Source organism: Pinus tabuliformis, chromosome 6, assembly GCF_031772625.1.
Source record: "Pinus tabuliformis cultivar Carrire ecotype Pingquan chromosome 6, CPIR1, whole genome shotgun sequence".
Classification (NCBI taxonomy): domain Eukaryota; kingdom Viridiplantae; phylum Streptophyta; class Pinopsida; order Pinales; family Pinaceae; genus Pinus; species Pinus tabuliformis.
The window spans coordinates 916404668-916429228 of NC_142292.1; the positions used below are offsets into that span (position 1 = coordinate 916404668).

General features: G+C 36.5%; 1 protein-coding gene across 1 annotated transcript in view; it reads right to left on the bottom strand.

Moving 5' to 3' along the window:
• Positions 1–870: 870 nt before the first annotated feature.
• Positions 871–24561, bottom strand: part of LOC149261929 (uncharacterized) — a 39550-nt gene continuing 15859 nt past the window's right edge. The window contains exons 4-5 of the mRNA XM_089372350.1: positions 1127–1825; positions 871–876 (exon numbers count right to left, since the gene is read on the bottom strand). Of these exons, the coding sequence (XP_089228476.1) occupies positions 871–876; positions 1127–1825 (705 nt within the window). The remainder of the gene's footprint in view (positions 877–1126; positions 1826–24561) is intronic.

Below are 24561 nucleotides of genomic sequence, written 5' to 3' on the forward strand. Positions count from 1 at the left end.
CCAAAATGTCAATTTTCTCGATATCCTGCCAAGAAGAACAACAGAAAGCCCCCACAAAGCCAACAATTCATCCCTACTATTTGTGCCTACAGTAGGGTTGAATAATTATATATAAATTATATAATTGTATATGAATAATTAACTAGGAAATAATGCAAACAATTGTCTTGAAAATACAATTAGCTGTGAAATAATTATATATAAATTATAATTAAAAGTTCTTTCAATAGTTAGACGGTTGAAAATGGAGCAATGTGAGAACATAAAGTGGACCTACAGTAAGGTTGAATAATTATATATAAATTATATAATTGTATATAAATAATTAACTAGGAAATAATGCAATCAATTGTCTTGACAATGCAATTAACTGTGAAATAATTATATATAAATTATAATTAAAGGGTCTTTCAATAGTTAGATGGTTGAAAATGGAGCAACGTGAGAACATAAAGTGCACCTAAGGTGACAGACCCCAAAAAACCCCAAGATCAGGGAATCTTCCGTTCAAATTCTCTACGAGAGTTTGAACATAATCTTTTGCAAGTTGTTTGCAACTTTCTATTGAACCTTCAATACACGGTTTCCATGATTGTTTTTGTATATCAACACAATCAACATATGCATGTGGAATTGCTACAAATCGTAATTCATGCTTGTGAACAAGCCCCTCCTTATCAAAAATTTCTAGAAAGCCAAATTTAGAGGCATCTATAAATTTAGATAAATAACATGTATCATCTGCAAATGTGTCGCTTCTTAAAAACCACCTTTTCAAAGTGTTTACTGTGACATCTATGGCTGCCCCTAAAGAGCTGACATCAATGTACTCTTTTTGGAATTGCTTGTTCAACTTGTTTAATTCACACATTATATCTGCAAGCATATGTAAACAAAATTGTACTGAAAAGATTCTTGCCTTATCATACCATGAGTCTTTTCTTTCATTTTTCCACAATGTTAATATGGGAGGCATAAGTACAACAAGTCTTTCAATGACTTGTCCCCTTGAAAGCCATCTAACTCCATGGATTTGAAGGGCTTGAAGAGTTTCAAGTTGCATGAGTTCCTGTAGAGCAATAAGTTGACTGTTTCTTTTTGTAGAATTTTGCACCCAAGAATATACCATATTTGCTAATTTCTCAACAAATAATAATTCAGGTATTTTTTTTGAAGCATCTGATGCAGCTAAGGCTTCACGATGAGCAATGCAATGAACACCTACAAGATTAGGTACATCTTTCTTCAAGAAAGTGATAAAACCATTTTCATTACCAACCATTGAAAAAGAGCCATCTATGGAAACTCCTATCAATCTTTCTGTTGAAAGGCCCCTTGATTCCATTAAATGTTTGATTGTATCATAAGTTGTTTTCCCTCTTCCATCGCAAACATTTATGAACTTTAAAAACTGTGAAATTGGAGGACCCAATCCTTTTGAGTTTAAAAATGTGGCATAAACCACAAGATGTTTTTCTAAACTACGGTCTGTACTTTCATCTAACATCAATGAAAAAAAAGGGTTATCTAGCATTTTGGAAGTTTGTAGCTCTTCAAGATACTGAGATATAGCAAAAAGGAATTCTTTTGCAGCCATGTGATTTGTATATGATGTATACTCTTTGTTCTTTGGCATATTTGGCATGTGTAAAGACATTGTAAACAAACAAAGAGATTCATATTTTGAAAGTGGTAGATCCTCTTGCACCATCCAATATACTAATTTCATAGTAGTGATGACTCTTTCTATGTTCATATCATCAATGCATGCAATGTGTTCTGTAATAGACTTCGCATTCTTCTCATTTCCACATATCCACTTTGCCTGTGAGAGTTTATGAATGCTTGAATTAGCATGAACAATTATAGAATCATGCTGCAATGTAAAGCAACCAGTCCCAATTCCCCATGGCCCCCTTGCCTTATGCATTTCACAATATATGCATTTCATAACTGTTTTTCCTTCATGCTTTGCCTCTCTCAACCACTTATACTTAGTTTTGCACTGATCGCGAAACTCTCTTTTTACTTTCATTTTTCTTTTCTTTTGGGTGCTAGGTTCTTCGTGGTGAAATTCTTCATCACTTTTTTCATTATGCTCCAAGATATCATATTCTTCATTTTGCCCCAAGACATCTATATCTTCATTTAGATCAAAATCATGATCTTCTTTATGAGGGAATGAAGCTTGAAATGTATTAGACCATCCAAAGAATTTTTTGATAGAAAATTAATTCCCTTTTTATGAAGACATTTTTGATATATAATAAAAATAAAGTATTTAGTCTATATGAATTTCATTTTATCAACTAAAATCATATTAAAAAAATAATCTTGCAATGATACAAGAAATAATATTAACCAGAAAATATACCTATTTATTCTTTATAATATTAAAAAAAATACCTATTAATTCTTTATATTATTTAATATTTTCTCAAGAGTAGCTTTCACAGATAATCACTGAAACTTCCACGTGGCCAGAATAACTTGGACATTAAAACTCTGAAATTATAAGACAAATCAGTTACCTGAAAATGGGAAGAAATTGGAAATATCAGGGAAATCAAAAATATGCTAGCGATGAAAGATATTTCAGACAGCTGGCCACGTTCTTGGCACAGAAATCGGCTTCCCAAACACGTCTATGCTAGCGATGAAATATATTTCAGACAGCTGGCCACGTTCTTGGCACAGAAATCGGCTTCCCAAACACATCACTGACATTATTGTTAGACATAATTATGTGTATTGTTGATTAAGGCCTTTATCTGACCTTACGTTCTCCGGAATTGCTATCATGTTGTCTTGCTTCTTCTGACTCTGTCTGTTATAGAATGTTTTGTTTTCTCTTATCAGCTGCATAATGGCTATGGTTTTTGTTGTAGGTTTGTTGGTTCTTGACGCTACTTGTTCACTTTAACATAACCGTTTGTCTTTTTTTTGGAGACCAAATTGGTAGTCTTTTTTGTGCTTACAAGCAAAACTTACTGACATTGCAAAATTTCCATTCTTTGTTTTACCAATCCACCTAAATATCATTGCTATACTTCTTTTTTAAACATATTAATGAAACCTTTCTATAATTTTCCCTCGGCATTGAAATGTTCAGCTATTTTTTTGGGTATAATTTCATCTTAAAATTATCTGAAAACAAGCCCATATTTACACCATAATTTTGGGTTTTCAAATTACATTTACAGTATTGTCTGATACATAAAAACCGAACACTATTCCCATCCCATCCCATCCCACTACAGTATAGAAGAGACATCTGATAAAAAAATATCAACTAACACCAGTTTAGAGGAAAATAATATGCAGGGTACCACATATAGTAATTTTTGTGAAATAATGTTGATATTCACTGCTGGTATTCATGGCAAATAAATCCTTGTAGCAGAAGAAAGTACTAGTTATTTTCATGCTGATTTCATAATTGGCCTTGCAACGCTGGAGCATCAAGTAAAAAATACTAATTTTGTTCTACCAAAGTGAAACCCAGTATGGCAGCAAGCAAACAACCGTTTTTATTTTTATTTTTAATTCTTTATCATACTCATGTACCTAACCGCGAACACTGGTGGACGAGAATGCAAACTGGAGGGCATTTCATAAGACAGGGGCTTGTTCCTAAACACTAACACAAACTGTAGGAGAATGCTCACGGGAGAAGGTTTCAATATAAGCCCTAGGGCCACATTCAGGCAAGAAGAATATGATAAGTGACCTTTAACAAGTGGTACAGTAAATTTATAATCATAATTTAATAAATGCGAAATTTTAAATAGGGTTCAAACGTGGATTTAGATATTGAAGGAAGTTATTTTTCAAAACTCCATTCCTTGTTTTTAGAGGTCAATACAAGAAAATGTCAGCGTTTTCCATTCTTAATTATAAGATTGAGCTGGTCAGCATTTTCCATTTTTAACTATGAGATTGAAATTATCCTCTTTTAATAAGAAATAAATAATATAATTATAGGAAAATTAATTAAATATATTTATAATTGAAGGAAGTTATTTTTCAAAACTCCATCCCTTGTTTTTAGAGGTCAATACAAGAAAATGTCAGCATTTTCCATTCTTAATTATAAAATTGAGATGGTCAGCATTTTCTATTTTTAACTATGAGATTGAGATTATCCTTTTTTAATAAGAAATAAATAATATAATTATAGGAAAATTAATTAAATATATTTATAATTATAGCAAGTGGGTAGTAAATTTATAATTGTAATTTTATAAATGAATTTAGATATGTAAGGAAATCATTTTTTTAAAATCCATTATAGAGGGGAAAACAAGAATATGTCATAATCTTTCATTCTTAACTATAAAATTGAAATTACTATTACTAACTTCCAATTTTATAGGAAAAATAATTAAATATATTTATAATTTATAATTTAATTATTTAATTCAAAATTTTATAAATGATATATAAATAACTTTATTTTAAATTAAATATCCCAGTTGTGAAGAAGTTGTGAATAATCAATGACAATGGTAGCCAGGGGTTAAATTTGAATAATGAATATATAATCAAATTAAGAAATTGTTTACATGAATTCTACACTTTCTACACTTTAGGCAGAGAAGAAAGCAAAATACAAAAATACAATCTAAAACAAAGTAAACTAAAAAACAAATTATCAAGCATTAAAATTGAACGAAGCTAAACTAACACAGACTGGAAAAACTCATAATGAGAGCCAAAATTGGCACTCCTGTAGCATTTGAGGTTAAGAAAAATGGTTGTAATTTAAAACTTAGTTACTATTTAAAACTACACTAAAATAATTTAATTACAGTTTAATTTTAAACTAATTTTAATGCAAATAATTTATAAATTTAAATTTATATGATTTCTTTTAAGGAATATAATCTATAAACAATTTTACATAAAACATTTTATAATCATAATTGCCCACAAGTGAATATATGGAAAAATTCAAAATAAGCACAGATTTGACCATTTAAAATGCAATTCGACACCAAACCTAGATTGACTCTCTTTTCTTTTGTTTCTGCAATTACTCGGCATAAAATATAACCTGGTGAATCGTGATTACGTTATACATACCTCAGAAAATAATTGCAGGTACTTCCCTTCCAATCTGTAACGTTCCGCCCAAACTTTGTGACTTCCAAGTTCCTACTAAGAACGCTTTTCCATGTAAACCGTAAAACTAAGTGTAAACCAAAGGAGCGAGGTGGCAACTGGTGAGGGAAAGAGATATTATGATGCATGTGAGGTAAGTAATAGCGGAATCAAAACCCTTACCAATCAAAAGAGTGGACGACTGGTAAGGGACGAAAAAAAAAATTACAGCAAGAAGGGATGTTAGAAAGGCGTGAAGAAGGGGCGAGAGAGACATGTGCATAGTCGGGCGTTTCTGAGTGTTAGTGAAGAGTAAGGTCAATCTGTAGTCAAATAGGTGGATAAAAGCTAATAAGAATCCCCTACTAGAGCACCTTCACCTGAACCTGAACTGGAAGCTCACGAAGGGAATAAGACTTGAACTGGAAGGCCAGAAAGACTAGTTTCTTCAACGAAGTTGCTCGTGAGGGCAAGCCAGTCTGTTTATGGCGACTGGTAACTTGCGCTGCCTATGCAAATTTGCCCTTACTCTGCAAGAAAATTCACATCAAATCTCATAATTTGTTGTTTTAGCCAGCCAGCTGCCAGACTAAAGCATAATTGCAATTTGGAGATACGAACTTGGTAGATGGGAGGTCACCAGCCCAATTAATTAAATCAATCAATAATGCATGGAGAAGTGCCATGGCATTTATAACTTAATTTGATATTTGTTGTTCCGGACGGATAACTTTTCCTTGAGATTAACTGGAGTCTACTGTCTGGGAGTTGCTACCTATGCAAATTTTCCCTTACTCTGCAAGAAAATTCACATCAAATCTCATAATTTGTTGTTTCAGCTAGCCAGACTAAAACATAATTGCAAATTTGCAATTTGGAGATACGGAACTTGGTAGATGGGAGCCTGGAGGTCACCGGCCCGCTGCGGCAGCTGCCCAATTAAATCAATCAATAATGCGTGCCATGCCATCACTGCCATGGCATTTGTAACTTAATTTGATATTTATTGTTTCAGACTTTTCCTTGAGATTAACTGGAGTCTAGGACCTCTAAATTTATAATATTCTGCCAAGCTGTATATATATGAACTTGTCAGTTTTTAATATGCCCGTCAAAATGACGTTTTTGAAAATTATTTGTAAGTTAGCGATGACGTTTACATTTTAAAATAAATCGTATTTTACATGTAAAATCACCAAAAACTTGCATACGGGCATCAAATTTAACCCCTGCTTGAGAGGATAAATAATAACTGAGCTCTGCGCATTTAATTATGGGTACGTTCAATGGTTGTGCGGGGACCCGACATCTCAACATCTCGCCATTAATGCTCTAACGTTGGTCTACGGTTGCGGATTGATCTGGTACTAACTGTTTATTTAGTTGTCGGAATTAGGTTACATAGAACATACGAAATTTCATATATGGGACAGGTTCAGAATTTAGATTTGGAATTTGGGTAAAAATCCCTACCACTATACATTGATCCATTTGGGATTGGGTAAATTGATGTCAAAGTGTCTTATTCATTGATGTGCATCGTTCTTGGGGCATAGAAACTATATATATAACATTAAGAGTTATAAAGATCTTTTACCTACTTCCATAGTTCTTGCACTTTTATAGATTTAGTTTAGTTTTGTGGTGTGTTACAGAATTTATAGAATTTGTCTTCTATCTTAATATTTTTGAATTTTTTTAGCTATATGGTGAGAGTTTTATCATCAAAGAATTTATTTAAAAATATTTTTTGAACTCCGTCCAATTATGAATTGAAATAGGTGGAAGATTGTGATGCCAAGTTGATGATCTACCTTCTAGAGTGTACAGGAAAATGATACAAGCAACATCATCAAAAGATACCTCTCCCATTAGTAAATGCATGTAGAAGTCATCAATGTGGTCTTTAGCTTTCATCTTCTTATCAAGATCAAACTTTGAGAGCATTTTTCTGGGTGCTTAGGCATGCGACGAAGATTGTCTGGAAGAGCAAGAGGCCCTTAGGCCATAAGTCCAATTGATCATTAGCCATGTCTTCGTTTTCCTCTTCCTCTTCACCCTTTGATTCTGAAGAGTCTTCTCCTTCACTGTTCAAATCTTCGTTATTATGAGGATGTCCTTCTTCTCTCGGTTGTTCTTCATCAAAAAATGAAAAATAATCCCTGTCACCATCCATATTTTCCTCAATATGTGGAAGGTCCCCTTGTTGATGTATTCCTTCAATAGTATCAGCTAAATCTTCAAGGGTTGCAATAACCAAATCTTCCACTAAAGAAACCAATATGCCACGACAAGTTGTCTCTTTCTTTATTGGCTTATGATGAAGAATAGTAGCAACAGGAAGTAATAAATGAGCTCTTGCAAAATGACGAGTAATATAATTATCCTGATTTGATCCTAAGTGACTTCAAAAGCACGTTTTGGACTTAGGTGAGAGGACTCTCTTATCTCAGGAATGTGAGTTGGAGTTGAACTCAAATTGTTACTACCTTGCACTAAATGTTGTTTGTTATAATGTGGTGAATTGTCAGCCATAAAAGGGGTTCCCTCCTTCTAGCGCCAGAATGTTGACAGTGTCGAAAACCACTAATAGACAAGGGGTCTCCCAGATATGAAGTCCCAATTAGACCTCATGTCATTTGGTATAAGATCCCCATCTGACTACCATTATCTTAAATATTTTCCTTGGCTGCGATAGTTAGCATATGAGAGAAATGCACATGTACTTTTGAATGAGAAAGTAAGTAAGCCTTCTGAAATGTTCAATTGCAAAATTTATCAAGGTTCTTTGACCAGGAGGGAAGAGAAAGTGAGTCTCTAGAAGACAAGTTGTAGTACTATTCTAATAAAGACACATGCACATACATATGAAAGAATCGTTAACCATCTAGTGAAATAGATCACAAAGAAATAACGATCATTAAAGCAATTACAACACACATTCAACAAGACAAGCACTAAATCCAATGAAATAGTTCAATTTTTTTAGTACATGAAAACATAAAAACATACCACAAACATCTAAAGAATAGTCTTACAATATTCACGATGCATGCATGAAAGTTGTTGGCTTAATGAGCTTCACGTTATTAAGCCAAAGTTCCAAGATACATGGTTACAATGAGACACCACTAGCTCCAATATTGGATCATTAAGCCACAACTTCCTCCCCAAAAGAACAATCTTCTCTCTAAGGTCCAGTTGGAGAAGCCAAGGTGAAAATTCCCTTGCTTGAGTAATGAGGCTTCTTTGATAACAAGAGAGATGAACTTTCATATTCTCATGACTCTTGAACTACTCTCATGACTCTTGGACTTCTAATATGACCTTTGGAATTTTCCTAATGATTTTTTTGTCCATATGTGACTTTCGTGCTTTACATTTACAATATTTTCCAAAATTACATCATCATTTTCCACATCATAATGTGATGACTACAAGACAAGTCATCGACATTGATGAATTGGAACCTAGTGACTTGTAACATGAAGTTATTTGAGAAGTGACAACATTGCCACTATGTCTTCAATACTTGTAATAAATTTTGCATTGTAGCTGCCTTCTACCCTCCAAAGGGTGTAGAGATATTATGGAGTATTCATGGGCCGCTTTGATCATCACATTCCATCATTCCTTCAATTGTTGCAAGAAACAATGTCAAGTTTTTCGGGATGTTAAAGAATTATAAAATTTGTTTGGTATACAAATTGATATTAAAGTAAGATTCAGCGTTAGTTGACAATTTACAAAAGTATCAAAATTAATTTTCTTGTGAGAGTTGGGTTCCATGAGATTAGTTGATGTGTAAGTATGGTAGCAAGGAGATCTAAGAGAGGGTCATTTGTGCTCTTATCTATTGATAGACAAGTAATGGGAACTAATGTTGAAAGAACGCTTTGGAATGGTAGTTTGGTTGAAGATTACGAGAAAAATCCAAAGGATGCCACTACAAAGAGGGCTAGGAAGGAATAGAGAATGAGAATTGAAGAATCAGAGAACAAACAAATTAGAAATGTTAGAGCCACACTAGACTCATAATTAGAGGCTGAGATGGAGGAAGAACAAAATGTTGATAGAATTGACCATAGTTACCAAGTTCGAATTTGAATTCGGATTTGAATTTGATACGGTACATAAATAATTCGATTCAAAAATTTTCAATTCGGAAAAAAATCACGAGTATACTTCAAAAAAAATCTTTTATATGTTTCAAAATATACCAAATATACTTTTAATTTGAATAAAATTGCATATTCCTGTTGATTGCTGCCTGTCAATCAACTAAGAGAAATCCATTAATGTTATTTTGAATATTTAAACTAGGAGAACCCTTTATTTAGTCAATTTGTTCCCTTTAAAATCTCTCGCTATACAATCAGGTACTAGAAAGACTCTCCCTAGAAAACATGGAAAGGTATACAAGGAGAGCTAGAAGATTCTACCAAAATGTGGAGTCACTGAAGGACTGGTAGCCAAGTGTAATATTCCCTCTTTTGTTCCTCATGACAGTTTCCTTCCTCAAGAAGAAGTAACACAGGCCCTAGAAGACCAGATATCCTAAAACAAATTGATTCTTTACGAATAATCCGGCCGAATCGAACAAACCAATGAATGTTCAATTTTTTTTTACCAATTCGGCTGAATTTGGTAGCTATGGAATAGACCCAAAAAAGTATTTGATCTCATTCATCAAGGACAAATGTAATGCAAGGATGGAAGTTTCATATTATGATGGTAGTTTCAAACCAAAGACTCTTTGTACATTGGGTAGGCGAAATCAAGAGTTAATTGTCCAAGACCTCAATAGAGTGTTTTGTAATAACAAAGTTAAAAGGGAATGTTGCACTTTGGCAAGAGCTTGCACAAAAGGAAAGAGTGGACAAGCATTAAGAAAAGATAAAGAATTGGCAAAAAATGGTGAGTAAGATGAAGGAGAAGTTCTTTCTTGTTGATTAGTAGCAAAGTGTTTGTAAACAACCACAAAAAATAAAATAAAAAAGACATCTAGACTATCTATGATTATAAAATATAATTCTTGAAATTGTTACTCGGATCGGGAACTAGAATATCAAAGGCTAACACAACATGCTAATGGATTGAAGTTCCAAATTCAAGAGTAGATGATTACCCAATATATTCAAACCATGGATGAAGCATATTATATTGCTTTAAAGGTTGACGAAAATTTGAATAGGAAGCAAAACAAAGTTGTAGGGGCAATAATCTCAAAAACAGAAGAACATATAAGACTACAAGAGCACATTTTAGACAAGTTAGAGAAGTTGGAGCATCTAGTAGTCAAATTTCTAAAGAAGACAACCCTTGTTGGTAGAGGCAATAGTTATGGAAGAGGAAATGATAAGTATATCATTATGTTGACACCTAATCATCAGGATTGGGTGAATAACTGAAAATGATGTAAATAAATAATAGAAAATATGAAGAGTCACCAAGAGATGAAATGAACAGTCTCTCCCTCATGTATATAATAAAGACCAATGTTGGGTCCCTATAATACTAGTGATTACCCCACTAATATTGTAGTTATACCCCTTATTTATATTGTTGTGCCCCCATTTCCCCCATATTGTTATTAATGTGCCCATAGAATCCCTCTATTTTTATTTTTGTGGCTTTATATGATTATTGTTAGGTCGGCTGGATTATATTGTGACTCCTTAGACTCCTATATATTGAAAGGAGGTTTTGTCATTTGAATCATCGAAGAATTGTTCATTTATGTAATGTAAAGGAGGTTGCCCCCTCGAAGAGGCTGAATTATAAGGCGTTGATCTATCTTTTCTATCTTTTCTTGAGCTGGTTTCATAACATTTGGTATCAGAGATTTGGATTCTAGGGTTTCGCTGCTCCAAACAGGTCATCGTGGCATTTTCATTATAACTTTTTTTTCTGTGACATTTTAGAAGTCGCAAAAAAAACCCATTTGTGAAGAAATCGCGTTGAACCTTGGGTCTGAATTTCAGAGCTTTTCGCGTGATATTTTCAGAGATATGATCTAAGGAAGTTGGTCTTTTTGCAGACTCCTGAATTACATTCAAAACAGGTGACCTGGGGAAAATCGTCATAACTTTCTCTCTGAGGATCGGATTGAAATTTCGTAAGAAGGTACAAAAATAGGACAGACTGTAGTTTCTTGTATGCATTTTTCAGATCCATAGGTCAAAACAATGACTCATGGCATGTCGTACAAGTTTGATCTACTGAACTACTCTATAAGCAAGTCACTGTGGGAGATTTTGCATAAATCTTCCTTGGAGAAACCAATTTGGGTCAGACTTGTGGCATTGGAAAGAGGACTCACAAGGCTACTACAGGTCAAAATTTCAGAACTGGATGATCCGAAATTACAGAGATACATCAGATTCAATATCAGGCTTCTACAAAGTGAAAAAAAGGTGTGTAGTTTTTTTTTAATTTTTGCATAAGATTGGTTTGAAGGAATTCAAAGGGCATAGTAAAGCATTATTATCGGTAACTGATGCCCCGAGGAAAGAAAATGCAAACACCTAGTAAGGAACCTGAAAGCTCTAGCATGACTCATGAAGAAGAGGAAGAAATGCTACATGATATATCAAAATTACAAGAACAAGTGCAACGAATGTCACGCTCACAAAAGCTAACAAAAGCTAAGATAAATGGCGTGGAATCTAAGATAAAGGGCATGGAAGCTAAGATGGATGATTTGAAGACAGATTTGAGGACATATTTGAAGACAGACATGGCAGATTTGACAACTTTTCTACAAGAAATACTTACTAATGGTGAAAAGGTTGTAAAGGAAACTCATGATGTGAACAAAAGAAATGTTAATCATGATTCCATAGACTCTAATGTTGGATCGAAGACCCACCATATTCCAAAAATCGATATGAGGAAGTTTGATGGGAAGGATCCCGCCACATGGATATTACAGATGGAGCAGTTCTTCGATCTCAATAATGTGCAAAACACACAAAAGGTACGTATGGCAACTTTATATTTGGAACTAAATCAGTTTGTATGGTATCAATAGCTTTGCTCTCGTAAACAATTTATCACTTGGACAATTTTTACGGAAGAATTGATAACACATTATGAGGATACAAAAAGCAACACTTGTTTTAGCCAATTGATAAGTCTCAAACAAAAGGGTTCAATAATGGAGCACATTAAGGAGTTCCAAAAATTGAACATAAGGGTAAAAGATATTCCAGAGGAGCATAGGATTGATGTGTTCATAGGGTCTTTAAAGGATAATATCTAACATGATGTTCGCCTTTGGGAACCTGATTCATTAGAGAAGGCATTCAGGTTAGCAAGAAAAATGGAAAGAAAAATTATGGCAACCAGGAAGCATACCACTCACAACTATAAAGACGGAAGTGCAGTTGCCCCTAGTCTTCTACAACCTATAAGGTTGACACCACAAAATTGGAAAAAAAAGAGCAAAAGGGCTTTGTTACAGTTGTGATAACAAATACACTAAAGGTCATAAGTGTGCTGAGAAGAAATTATTCTACATAGATTGTGAAGAGGAAGAAGAAAAGGAGCAAGAAAGGTCAAAAGAAGAGGATATGCTCCAGGAACAAAGCCTAGATGAAGAACAAATAAATCCGACCATATCTTGTAATGCATTGGCGGGAATTACCACTCCTCAAACCATCAAGATAGAAGGACAAATCAAGAAGAAAAAGGTAATAGTGTTGATTGATTCAGGAAGCACCCACAATTTTATTCACTGTAGGGTAGCAAAAGAATTGAATTGCTTCCTATATCCAGCACCAGAATGTCAAGTGATGATTGCAAATGGAGGAACAATAAATTGCTCTGGAAAGTGCCATAATATCAAGCTATCCATGGGAGAATATGTATTGACTATCCTAATGCTTTCCATTCCAATGGGAGGTGCTGATGTTGTACTAGGAGTCCAATGGCTACAATCCTTGGGTACAATAGCTTTTAATTTTCAAGAAATTTTCATCAAATTTTCTACGGAAGGAAAGGAAGTTGAATTAAGGGGTATTGCAGGGAAACCAGGAAAGATAATCAGCTCTAATGGTATGACAAAGCTTCTAAAAAAGGAGCAAAGGGGTGTAATTGCACAATTATGTTCGCTAGATGTTTCCACATTAGAATCATCTATTTCTCCAAATCTCCAAAAAGTCCTGGACAATCATTCCAAGGTATTTGAGACTCCCAAAGGTCTCCCACCTATGCGTGATCATGATCATGCTATTCATCTGATTCCAGGAAGTGTTCCTCCAAACATCAGGCCGTACAGATATCCCTATGTCCAAAAAAATGAAATTGAACGTATGGTTGCAGAAATGCTAGAGGCTGGTATAATTCAACCGAGTCAAAGTTCTTTCTCTGCTCCAGTAGTATTGGTGCACAAGAAGGATGGATCATGGCGCATGTGTCCGGATTATAGGGAGCTCAACAAGCTCACTATTAAAGATAAGTTCCCCATTCCTGTCATTGATGAATTACTGGATGAATTGCATGGATCAATTTACTTCACCAAGTTGGATCTTCGTTCAGGATATCATCAAATCAGAATGAAGATTGAAGACATTCCGAAAACGGCATTTAGAACTCATGAGGGTCATTATGAATTTTTGGTCATGCCTTTTGGCCTTACTAATGCACCTTCAACATTTCAAGGTTTGATGAATTCAATTTTCAAACCATTCCTTAGAAAATTGTGTTAGTATTTTTTGATGATATACTTATCTACAGCAAGTCTTGGAAGGATCATGTTGAACATGTTGACAGGGTGCTACAACTATTGGAGGAGAAACAATTATATGCAAAAAGATCCAAATGTTTCTTTGGAGTCCAGGAGGTGGAATATTTGGGTCATATTGTATCTCATGGAGTTAAGGTAGACCCTAGAAAAATTAAAGCCATTAAGGAATGGAAAATCCCCACATCCATAAAGCATCTGCGCGGATTTCTTGGGTTTACAGGGTATTATTGCAAGTTTGTTAAGAATTATGGGAGAATAACAGCACCTCTAACGACATTATTGAAGAAAGATGCATTTTCATGGACTCCGGAAGCAACAAAGGCCTTTGAACATCTTAAAGAGGCAATGTGCCAAGCACCGGTCTTAGCTACACCGGACTTCACAAAAACCTTTATTGTGGAATGTGATGCTTCAGGAAATGGAATTGGTGCTGTTCTAATGCAAGATGAAAGACCCATTGCTTTTGAAAGTCATCCAATCAAGGGAAAGTTTTTAAGCAAAGCTATTTATGAGAAGGAAATGTTGGCAATACTCCATGCACTTAAGAAATGGTGACCCTACCTAATGGGAAGACACTTCAAGGTAAAAACGGATCATGATAGCCTTAAATACTTTTTAGAAAAAAGATTATCCTCTGAAGAGCAACAAAATTGGGTCACAAAGATGTTGGGTTATGAATTTGAAATCATCTATAAAAAAGGGAAGCAAAATGTGGTGGCAGATGCACTCTCAAGAAAGGATGAGGATGTGGAAGCATTGTTGTGCGCTATTTCTATCATCCAACCAGATTGGATAAATGAAGCAAGGGAGGAATGGAAGAATGACGAAGAAGTGTGGGCACTTATTCGAAAGCTACAACAAGATTCCAGTACATCTGATACATTTAGCTGGCAAAATGATTCGTTATGGTACAAAGATCGCTTATACCTCTGTAAGAATTCCCAGTTAAAACAAAAGATTCTTATGGAATTGCGCACTTCTCCCTTAGGAGGGCACTCAGGATTTTTAAAAACTTACCACAGGGTTAAGAAGGAATTTTTTTGGGATGGCCTTAAATCAGATATTCAAAAGTTTGTGGTAGAATGTTTGGTTTTCCAACAAAATAAAGTTGAAACAATTAAGACAACGGGTCTATTACAACCTTTATCCATTCCAAGCCAACATTGGGAGGAGGTATCAATGGATTTTATCACAGGTTTACCCAAGTCTGAGGGAAAGAGTGTCATCGTGGTGGTAGTTGACAGACTTACCAAGTATGCACACTTTTGTGCATTATCACATCCATTTAAAGCCAGTACAGTTTCTACTGCATTTATGGAAACAATTCAAAAGCTACATGGAAACCCAAAGATTATTGTAAGTAACAGAGATCCCATTTTCACTGGAAATTTTTGGACAGAATTATTTTCTTGTCTTGGTACTCAGTTAGCTCATAGCTCATCTTATCATCCTCAATCTGATTGGCAAACTGAGATAGTAAACAAATGTTTGGAAGGATATCTTCGTTGCTTTGTATCTGATAAACAGACACAATGGGTCAAATGGTTGCCTCTAGCTAAATGGTGGTATAACACTTCCTTTCATACAGCAAAAAAAATGACCCCATTTATGGCACTTTATGGGTATCAACCACCATCCATCACATCATATTTAAGAGAAAATTCTAAGGTTCAGGCAGTGGAACATCACATCGAACATCAACAACAAGTCCTCCAACTCTTAAAGGATAACCTCGTGTTGGCACAGAATAGAATGAAACAACAGGCAGATCAACATCGCAGTGAAAGAAGTTTTGATGTAGGTGATTAGGTATTCCTATGGCTACAACCATATAAGCAAATGTCCCTCAAGCAAGCTAAGAAGGATAATAAATTATCACCAAGGTATTATGGTCCGTACAAGGTGTTGCAAAAGATTGGTACTATGGCATACAAGTTGGAGCTTCCTGCAGCTTCTCGATTGCACCCAGTTTTCCATGTTTCATGCTTAAAGAAGGTTATAGGCGACAAGCTCCCAGTTCAAACAATATTGCCAGAACTTGACGAGGAAGGAAAAATTATATTGGAACCAGAAGCAGTTATAGAAACAAGAACTCGACAGCTACGAAATCGATCAATTTCAGAGTACCTTATCAAGTGGAAGAACTTATCCGCTGAAGATTCACATGGGAGGATGAGAATTTTATGCAGAAGTATCCAGAACTACTCAAGCGTTGAGGACAACACTTTTTTGAAGGCGAGGGGCATGTTGGGTCCCTATAATACTAGTGATTACCCCATTACTATTGTAGTTATACCCCTTATTTATATTGTTGTGCCCCCATTGCCCCCATATTGTTATTAATGTGCCCATAGAATCCCTCTATTGTTATTTTTGTGGCTTTATATGATTATTGTTAGGTCGGCTGGATTATATTGTGACTCCTTAGACTCCTATATATAGAAAGGAGGTTTTGTCATTTGAATCATCGAAGAATTGTTCATTTATGTAATGTAAAGGAGGTTTCCCCCTCGAAGAGGCTGAATTATAAGGCATTGATCTATCTTTTCTATCTTTTCTTGAGCTGGTTTCATAACAACCAACCTGAATGAATATCATGAATTATTTTGAAATTACCATTGGATTTGGAAGCCTCGAACCGGAGGAGCGAGAGAAAAATGCACAACTAGGGTTTCTAAGAGTTTCATTATTTGATCCTAATGGAGGGCTACAGAGGAGGGAGCTCCACTCCCTCCTACAAGGAGGCCGTAGCCAACAGAGGCAAATCCCCGCTGGGTAATGTTAGAGGTTATGGGGAAGTGGAAAAAAATAATAATGAAAAGGAGACAGATGGGGTCAGGCCCAAGGAAAATGTCAGCACTAAAGACAAGGAGGAAGAAGACAAAAGCCAGAGAACAAGGGACAATAAACAAAAGGGACCATGCAGACCCAAAATGGAGACTACTCCTAGAGTAGTGCTAAACGATCCTGCACTGTAGGCACACAGGGAACACATGGGGACTTACGCTATAATCTGCAAATTCATGGGACTATGGCCCACGGAAAAGGCTTTACAGATGTGGATCAAGTACCACTGGAAACCAAAAGGAAGCATCGATCTACATCTTGGGTCAAAGGGATTCTTCACCGTGGTGTTCACAAGTATCGAAGACAAAGACAAAATATTCGAAGGAGGACCCTACTTTTATGCAGCAGCTGGCCTCTATATGCGGCCCTGGATGATGAACTTTGTTCCAGAGCAAGAGACTTTCACTTCGGTACCTGTCTGGGTAAGGCTCTATTCTCTACCTCTTGATTACTGGCAAACTGAATCACTTGCTGCCATAGGCAACAAACTAGGTCATTTTGTCAAAGCTTCGGAAGCCACAAGAAGGGGCAAATACACTTCCTATGCAAGAATCTATGTAGAAATGGATCTATCAGGAGCCCTTCCAGATGAAGTCATCTTGGAAGTTTTTGATGAGGATTGGGTGCAAACAGTGGACTATGAGCATATCCCGTTCAGATGTCGTAAATGCCATGAACATGGACACTTGTTCAGAGATTGCCCTCTTAGCAGATAAAGACAATAGAAGCAAACAAAATGCAATGAAGGACACAGAGAGCATTCAGAAAGTGGTAAGTAGAGGAAAAGGAGGCAAAAAATGACCAAAGCATCTTCGTAATGAGGGTCAAAAGGCCAGTCAAAATAGGTATCAAGCATTGGAAGAGAATGAAGAAATGGCAAATGAAGATCAATCTATGGAGGATGGCCCTAATGAAAAGGAAAAGGAAGAAAACTGCAACCCAACACAAGAGATTGGTAATAAGAAAGAAATTATGATGAGTGAAACAGAACTAGAGATGGATCAGGAAATGACCCAGAGTGAAACAGATTTGGAGGACCATGAACTTCAAGAAATTCTAGAAAAGGAACACCTACATCTGGAAGGGTTCTTGAGGCAGGGAACCACGGGAGGGATAGATTCACTACCCCAAGAAGATTGCAACAGAATTCAACAATTGTTTTTATGGAAAACTCAGGAAAATGGGTTAGATAAAGGAAAAACCATTGATAAGCAGGAGTACAAAGGTGTGAAAACAATTAAATCAACTCCAAGATTAGCTACCAGAAATGCAGGAAAGAAAAGGGGTAGGAAAAAGCAGAAGGACCTCTTGATGGAGTGTGGAAAGTTAATGATAGACTCAGGTAAGATGAAAGACCTAACCAGTTACTCCTTTACAAATCTTGAATTATGAAGTTCACATCCTGGAATATTAGAGGTCTAGGTAGTAAAAGAAAACAAAGAATGCTAAGTTACAGAATGAAACAAGAAATGCCGGATATGATCTTCATCCAGGAAACCAAATGTTCCATTCAGAAAATAAAACAAATTCATAGCAAATGGCTCAACAGATTTGAGTTTTTAGAAGTTAAAGCTGAAAGCACAGTGGGGGGCATTCTAACTCTTTGGAATCCCCAGAAAATCAGCATAATAGATGTTGAAGCATCCAGAAATTACTTATCAATGGTCATGCAACCAGTGGGGGTTTCAGAAACCTTCTTGGTCACAAATGTTTATGGCCCTCAAAAAATAGATGACAAACTCAAATTGATAGACTCCCTAATAGATCTCGGGAATAGACAAGATGGGATTCCTTGGATCTTGGGAGGTGATTTCAATATGATCAAGTCTCTTTCGAAAAAAAAAAGGAGGAACCAGAGTGCTAGCCAAAGACTCTTTAGCGTTCCAATCATTCACAGAGGATATGAAATTGGTTGATTCAGAATTGAGCAATGGCTTTTTTACTTGGAATAACAAAAGAGGAGGTGAGGCACAGGTAGCCTCTAAATTAGATAGGTTCATGATTTCGGAGGAGCTGATGATTATAGACAAAGAAATAATAGCAAGAATCCTTCCCTTCGGAGGGTCCAATCACTAGCCGATTCAACTAGAAATCAAGGGTATGGTTTCTCCCAGAAATAGGCCCTTCAAATTCGATAATATCTAGCTCTCCCACCCGGATTTCACCAGTAACATTGAAAAATGGTGGTTTGAAGACTTGCAATTAGAAAGATAAAAATGTACCTCCTTCATAAAAGACTAAAACATGTCAAGTTCAGGCTCAAAGAATGGAACAAGAAGGATTTTGGAAACATTTTTGTGAACAAAAAATCTTTCGAGATCAAAATTCAGGAACTCAACCAGGCATTGATCCAAGATGGCTTTGACAAAGTCAAAAGTGATCAGGGTAACAAACATCATCAAGAATGGGAAAATTTACGCAAACAAGAGGAAATATTTTGGAGGCAAAAGTCTAGAGTTCAATGGCTCAAGGAAGGAGAGAGGAATACAAGATTTTTCCACAGATCCACCATAGCTAATAGAGCACACAACATAATCTCTTCGATAAAGAATGAGAATGGGGAGCTTCAGAACACCGTGCTTGTTAAGCATTTCCAAAACATCGCTCAAGAAAACAATCCAAACAGGGAACAATTCATCAAGGAAATTATAAGGCATATCCCTAAGTTGGTGTCTAGAGAGGACAATTTTAACCTCAATAGACCTGTTACTGAAGAGGAAGTAAGCGAGGTTCTCAAAGACATGCAGAATTGCAAAGCACCAGGCCCGGATGGTTTCAATGTGGATTTTTTTAAAGCTTGTTGGCATATTGTCAAACAGGATATTCTGAATGTGGTGGAGGATTCCAAGTGTAGCAAAACCATCCTGAAAGCCCTCAACACCTCCTTCATCTCCTTGATCCCCAAACAGGATTCAGCTCAAACTGCAGATAAGTACAGACCCATAGCTTTATGTAATGTAGTATACAAGATAATATCCAAGGTTGTTGCTAACAGACTAAGACCTCTCCTTCCTTACTTAGTGTCAGAGGAACATGCAGGTTATGTGGAGGGCAGACAAATTTTAAATAACATTATTCAAGCCCATGAGGTGGTTCACACGCTTACTAGTAAAAAGTAGGTGGGGATGATCATGCAATTGGATATTGCCAAAGCATATGACAAGGTGAATTGGATTTACATCAAGAAGGTTCTCACTGCTTTTGGTTTCGATCACAACTGGGTCAGATGGGTCATGGCTCTGGTGACTTCATCCAACTTTTCAATTTTGGTGAATGGCTCTCCCTCAGAGATTTTCATTCCTTCTAGAGGCCTCAGGCAGGGAGACCCGCTCTCTCCCTTTATTTTTATTCTCATGATGGAAGGACTTGGCAGATCCATTAAGCATGCCAAGGATTCGGGCAAAATCAAAGGTCTTCAATTATCTGAGAATGGTCAAGCTCTGACTCACCAACAATTTGTAGATGACACCATGCTGCAAGGAATCCCCACAGTCAAAGAAGCTTCAGCCTACAATCAAATCCTGAAGGAATTTTCCATGGCTACAGGTATGGAAGTCAATCTCTCTAAATCAAAAATCTTCTTCTTTAACACTAATATTGCTATTTAGAGAAATATCTCAAGAATTCTTGGCTTCCAAAGGGATTCCCTCCCCACAAAGTATTTGGGAATCCCTCTCACAACCAAACCTATGCACAAGAGTACCTGGGAACAGGTGCTTAATAAGATGCAGGACAGAGTCAAAAATTGGACCTTCAGAGTCTTGAACTTGGCAGGCAGGTTGGTTCTGACAAAGGCAGTTTTGTAATCCATCCCGGTTTTTATGTTATCAGCCCTCCCAACTCCCAAAGGGGTTTTAGATCAATTTAGGAATATACAAAGAGATTTCCTTTGGGGTAAGGAAGAAACAAAAAAGAAGTGGGCCTTGGTTTCTTGGGAAAAAATTTGTAAACCCAAGAGTCATGGGGGTCTAGGCTTGGATGATCAAGAGATTCTCAATAAAGTGCTTGAATCCAAGCTTTGGTGGTGATGGGTTCAGAAGCAAACAACCCAGTGGGCAAGGATCTGGAAAGAGAAATATGCCAGCTCTTGGCACACTAATGATCTCATAAGGATGTCTGGAAATTTAAAATGATCTCACATCTGGAACAGAGCCTGGGAAAATAGAAACCTAGTTCAACAAAATAGTTTTTGGGAAATTAGAGCAGAAGATCTTGCACTCTTTTGGGAGGATAAATGGCAACAAGAATCAACGCTGTTAACAAAGGATTTTTTAAGCCTCAAGCAGGAAACTGATTCCCAAGGGTTAAAAAAAGTTAAGGATTTCTGGGATCCTACTTAGAACTCCAGAAAGTGGAGAAGCTGGAGGAAAATTGATTGCAGAGATGATAACCCCATTAAAATTAAAGCAAAGGCTCTTGGGAGCTTGCTTAAACAAAGAATGATTTTAGTAACAGAGAGGCAGGATCAATTGAGATGGGGCAAGAACAATAAAGGCACCATTAACCTTAAGGAAGTTAAAGGTATTCTTCTTGAGCTTGATTCTAGTGTTCCAGAAAATACCTGGAAGCACCTCTGGAAGCACCAAGGTTGGATGAAGATCAAGCTTTTCATGTGGTTGGTTCATCATAAGAAAATTTTAACTTGGGACAACATTAGGAAAAGGGGGGTTATGGGGCCTTCCAGATGCCAGCTCTGTGAAGAGCAGGAGGAGACCATGGAGCACATTCTTAATAGCTGCTCTTACACCACCTGGTTGTGGGATTATTTCTCTACCATTTTCCATCAGATAGATAGGGACAGAATTAGTATCACAAATAACCTAATCAAGTGGAGAGGAAACTATTCGGAGAATGAGTTCCTTTATTTGGCCCGGGCCTTCACACCAAGCTTCATTATCTGGAATGTTTGGAAAGAAAGAAATAAAATAATTTTTAAGAATGAAAAGGTTATTCCTCTAAGACTATTTGATCAGATCCTAAAACAGCTCAGGGAGATAGTTAGTATCATAGTTCAAAATCTCCCTAAAAATCCCCCCTCTGAGACTGAGCTCAGAATTCTCAAACAACTGGGAATGAAAGGAATTATTCCCCAAGGACTGATAAAAAAGAACATAACTATGGATACAGAGAAGGATTTCTGGCAACCACCACCGAAAGGCTATCTGAAATACAACATTGATGGGGCTTCCAAAGGCAACCCGAGAACAGCTGGTTTTGGAGGAGTTTTAAGAGATGATAAGGGCAGTATTATCTTTATCTTCCACTGCCATTTGGGAAGATCCACAAATAATATGGCAGAATTAATGGCTCTAGAACAATGTCTAGAGTTTCTGATCCAGTACCATGGCTCAAATGTCATTGTTGAAGTGGACTCAGAGATTACCATTAACTCTATGAAAAGAATCAATTGCGGTACTCAGCCAGAGAAAGTCTCCACTCACTGGAAACTAATCCAGGTCTACCAAAGAATCCACGTTCACCTCCAGGAGCTTCGAACGGTGAGTTTCAACCATGTTCGTCGATCTGCCAATAAACTAGCGGACCTTCTGGCCAACCAAGGGATGAATAATGCTGATGGCAAAATGGCGAAAAAGTGGCAGGAGATACCTCAAAACCATTTAAAGGTTCTCTGCGAAGAACAAGCTGCAGAAGACAAAGAAGTGTTTAGATATCGGGCCAGGTTGACTAGCATGAATTGATTTCTCCGGCTAGTTTTGTTTTTCCTATCAGTATGTACTCGGTAGAAAGGCAAGCAAAAGTTTGTCTCATTTTATCCCGGAGTCAGTTGAACGAGGTTCTTAGTTCATTGGCAGATAAGTTGCATGGTCTTTTCCCAAATAAGCACAATATAGGAGTCTGGTTCTGTAGCAGGAATAAACAGAATGCGTGGTCCATTTTTCCGGCAGCTGGAATTCTCCCCCTTTCCGCTTTTGGGCTTGAAAACCACGACATGGTTGGTTTTACGGTGATCACGTGATTCATAAGTGGTTTATGGTTTTGCAGTTTCGGGAGCGATTCCATAGAGATTGTAACATGTGGCAGGTTGGTTGACTTTGAAACCGCCTTCGATCGCACACTATCTCTCAGTCGTGTTAGGTCGCGCGATATGATTTCTGGCCATTGGATCCAGCAGCCAAGATCAACGGTTGGGATCGATCATGTTGTTTTTTTGGGGCCAAGTGGGCTCTGTCCTTTCATCTCGTTTGGCGCGTTTTCTCCCTCTTTCGTGGTGTGTGGAATTTGCGTGGTTGGGGGTGTCTATGGTCGTAGGTTGGCTCTAGGAAGTATGTTTTATCCAGAAGTGTGGGTGGGGGCTTTTGTAGACTTTCCGTGTTTATTTCTCAAAGTTTGGTGATCACTATAGTAGCTCGGGGGGTCTTGATCATTGGTAGGAATTCCTTTTTCCCGAATTCTTGTAAAGGATCGGGTTTTATGTACAATATGTAATTTTTCTTTTGATTTAATGAATTAGAAGGATCGACGCTTGCTTCAGAAAAAAATAAATAAATAAATAAATAAATAAAATAAAATATAAATAAATAAATAAATTAAAAATTAAAAATTAAAAATTAAAAATAAAAATAAAAATTAAAAATTAAAAATTAAAAATTAAAAATTAAAAATTAAAAATAAAAATTAAAAATTAAAAATAAAAAAAATTATCATGAATTGTTTTGAGGAGTTACCTCCTGGTCTAACATGGTATCAGAGCCAACGCCATTTTTGGCTTCCCTCTTTAATTTGTAACTCCTATTCTGCCTATTCTACCTATGTTCTAAATACTTTGCAGACTGACATCTCTCTCATATCCCCTGCGACTCATTATTTTCTGCTGATTCTGGCACCCTCCACAACCATCAAGCCTACCAATGTTGCCTTCTCTACTACGCTGCTCTTGTCACTACTTCACCTGCATACAAAACGCTCAGCCTTTCTGCTCTCCCCCCATCTGTTTCCATACCCGATATATATGGTATCGTAACTGTGATATATCAACAGTTACGAACGCTGCTTCTTTCTATTGAAACTCTTGCCACTCTCTGCTACACTATCCCTATGGTCATTTTTTTCCTCTGTCATTATTCGTTCTTTGCGTTGATGATTGTTGATGGTTGCTGCGTTAAGGCATAGCAAGCTAGCCCTTGTTGCGTTGAACTATGCGAAGGCTGTGGTATGCGTAGTGCTACAATGAGTGTAGATCAGAGTGGCATTGCAGTGAGCGTGGATCTGTTATTTGTGTTGGAATGGTGATTACATATGTGTTGTTCTCTATGCATTGGTTTTCTATAGCCGTGAGCTTTGATAGAGAGGCTGGGTTGGCATGAGTACTACAGAGTTTCATGAAAGTGGCAACTCGATTTGTGACATTCAATTGCTGGAATGAAGTTGGTCGAAACCTAGAAGTCATGTGTCAAACCTGTGCATTAATGGACCTATGTGTTAATGACCGATGCTGCTGTGCGTCGAGTTTTGTTTGAGGTATACTAACATTATCCATGGAATATATATGTTAGAGACTACATTATGTGATTAAACAATTTCTTTTGGACAACCGAAAATCGTGACTATGGTGTTTAATTCAAACTTGTTGTGTGCTCTCGTTTTGAAGACCATGTGTGAGACTAAGACCATGTGTGCGATGAGTATTGTTTTTGGAATACAATATATATTGCATGATATTGATAATGGTGCGGTGAGTGTACTATAAGATTTATGCATTAAAAATCGTGCAATTAGCGGTTCTTTTTTAATGTCGAGGGCATGAATGCTTGATATATCATATGAAAGAAGGTTGAAAATACAATGGTATGAGATGGTATGTCATATATTATGATATGAATGGTGATATTCTATATGGATAG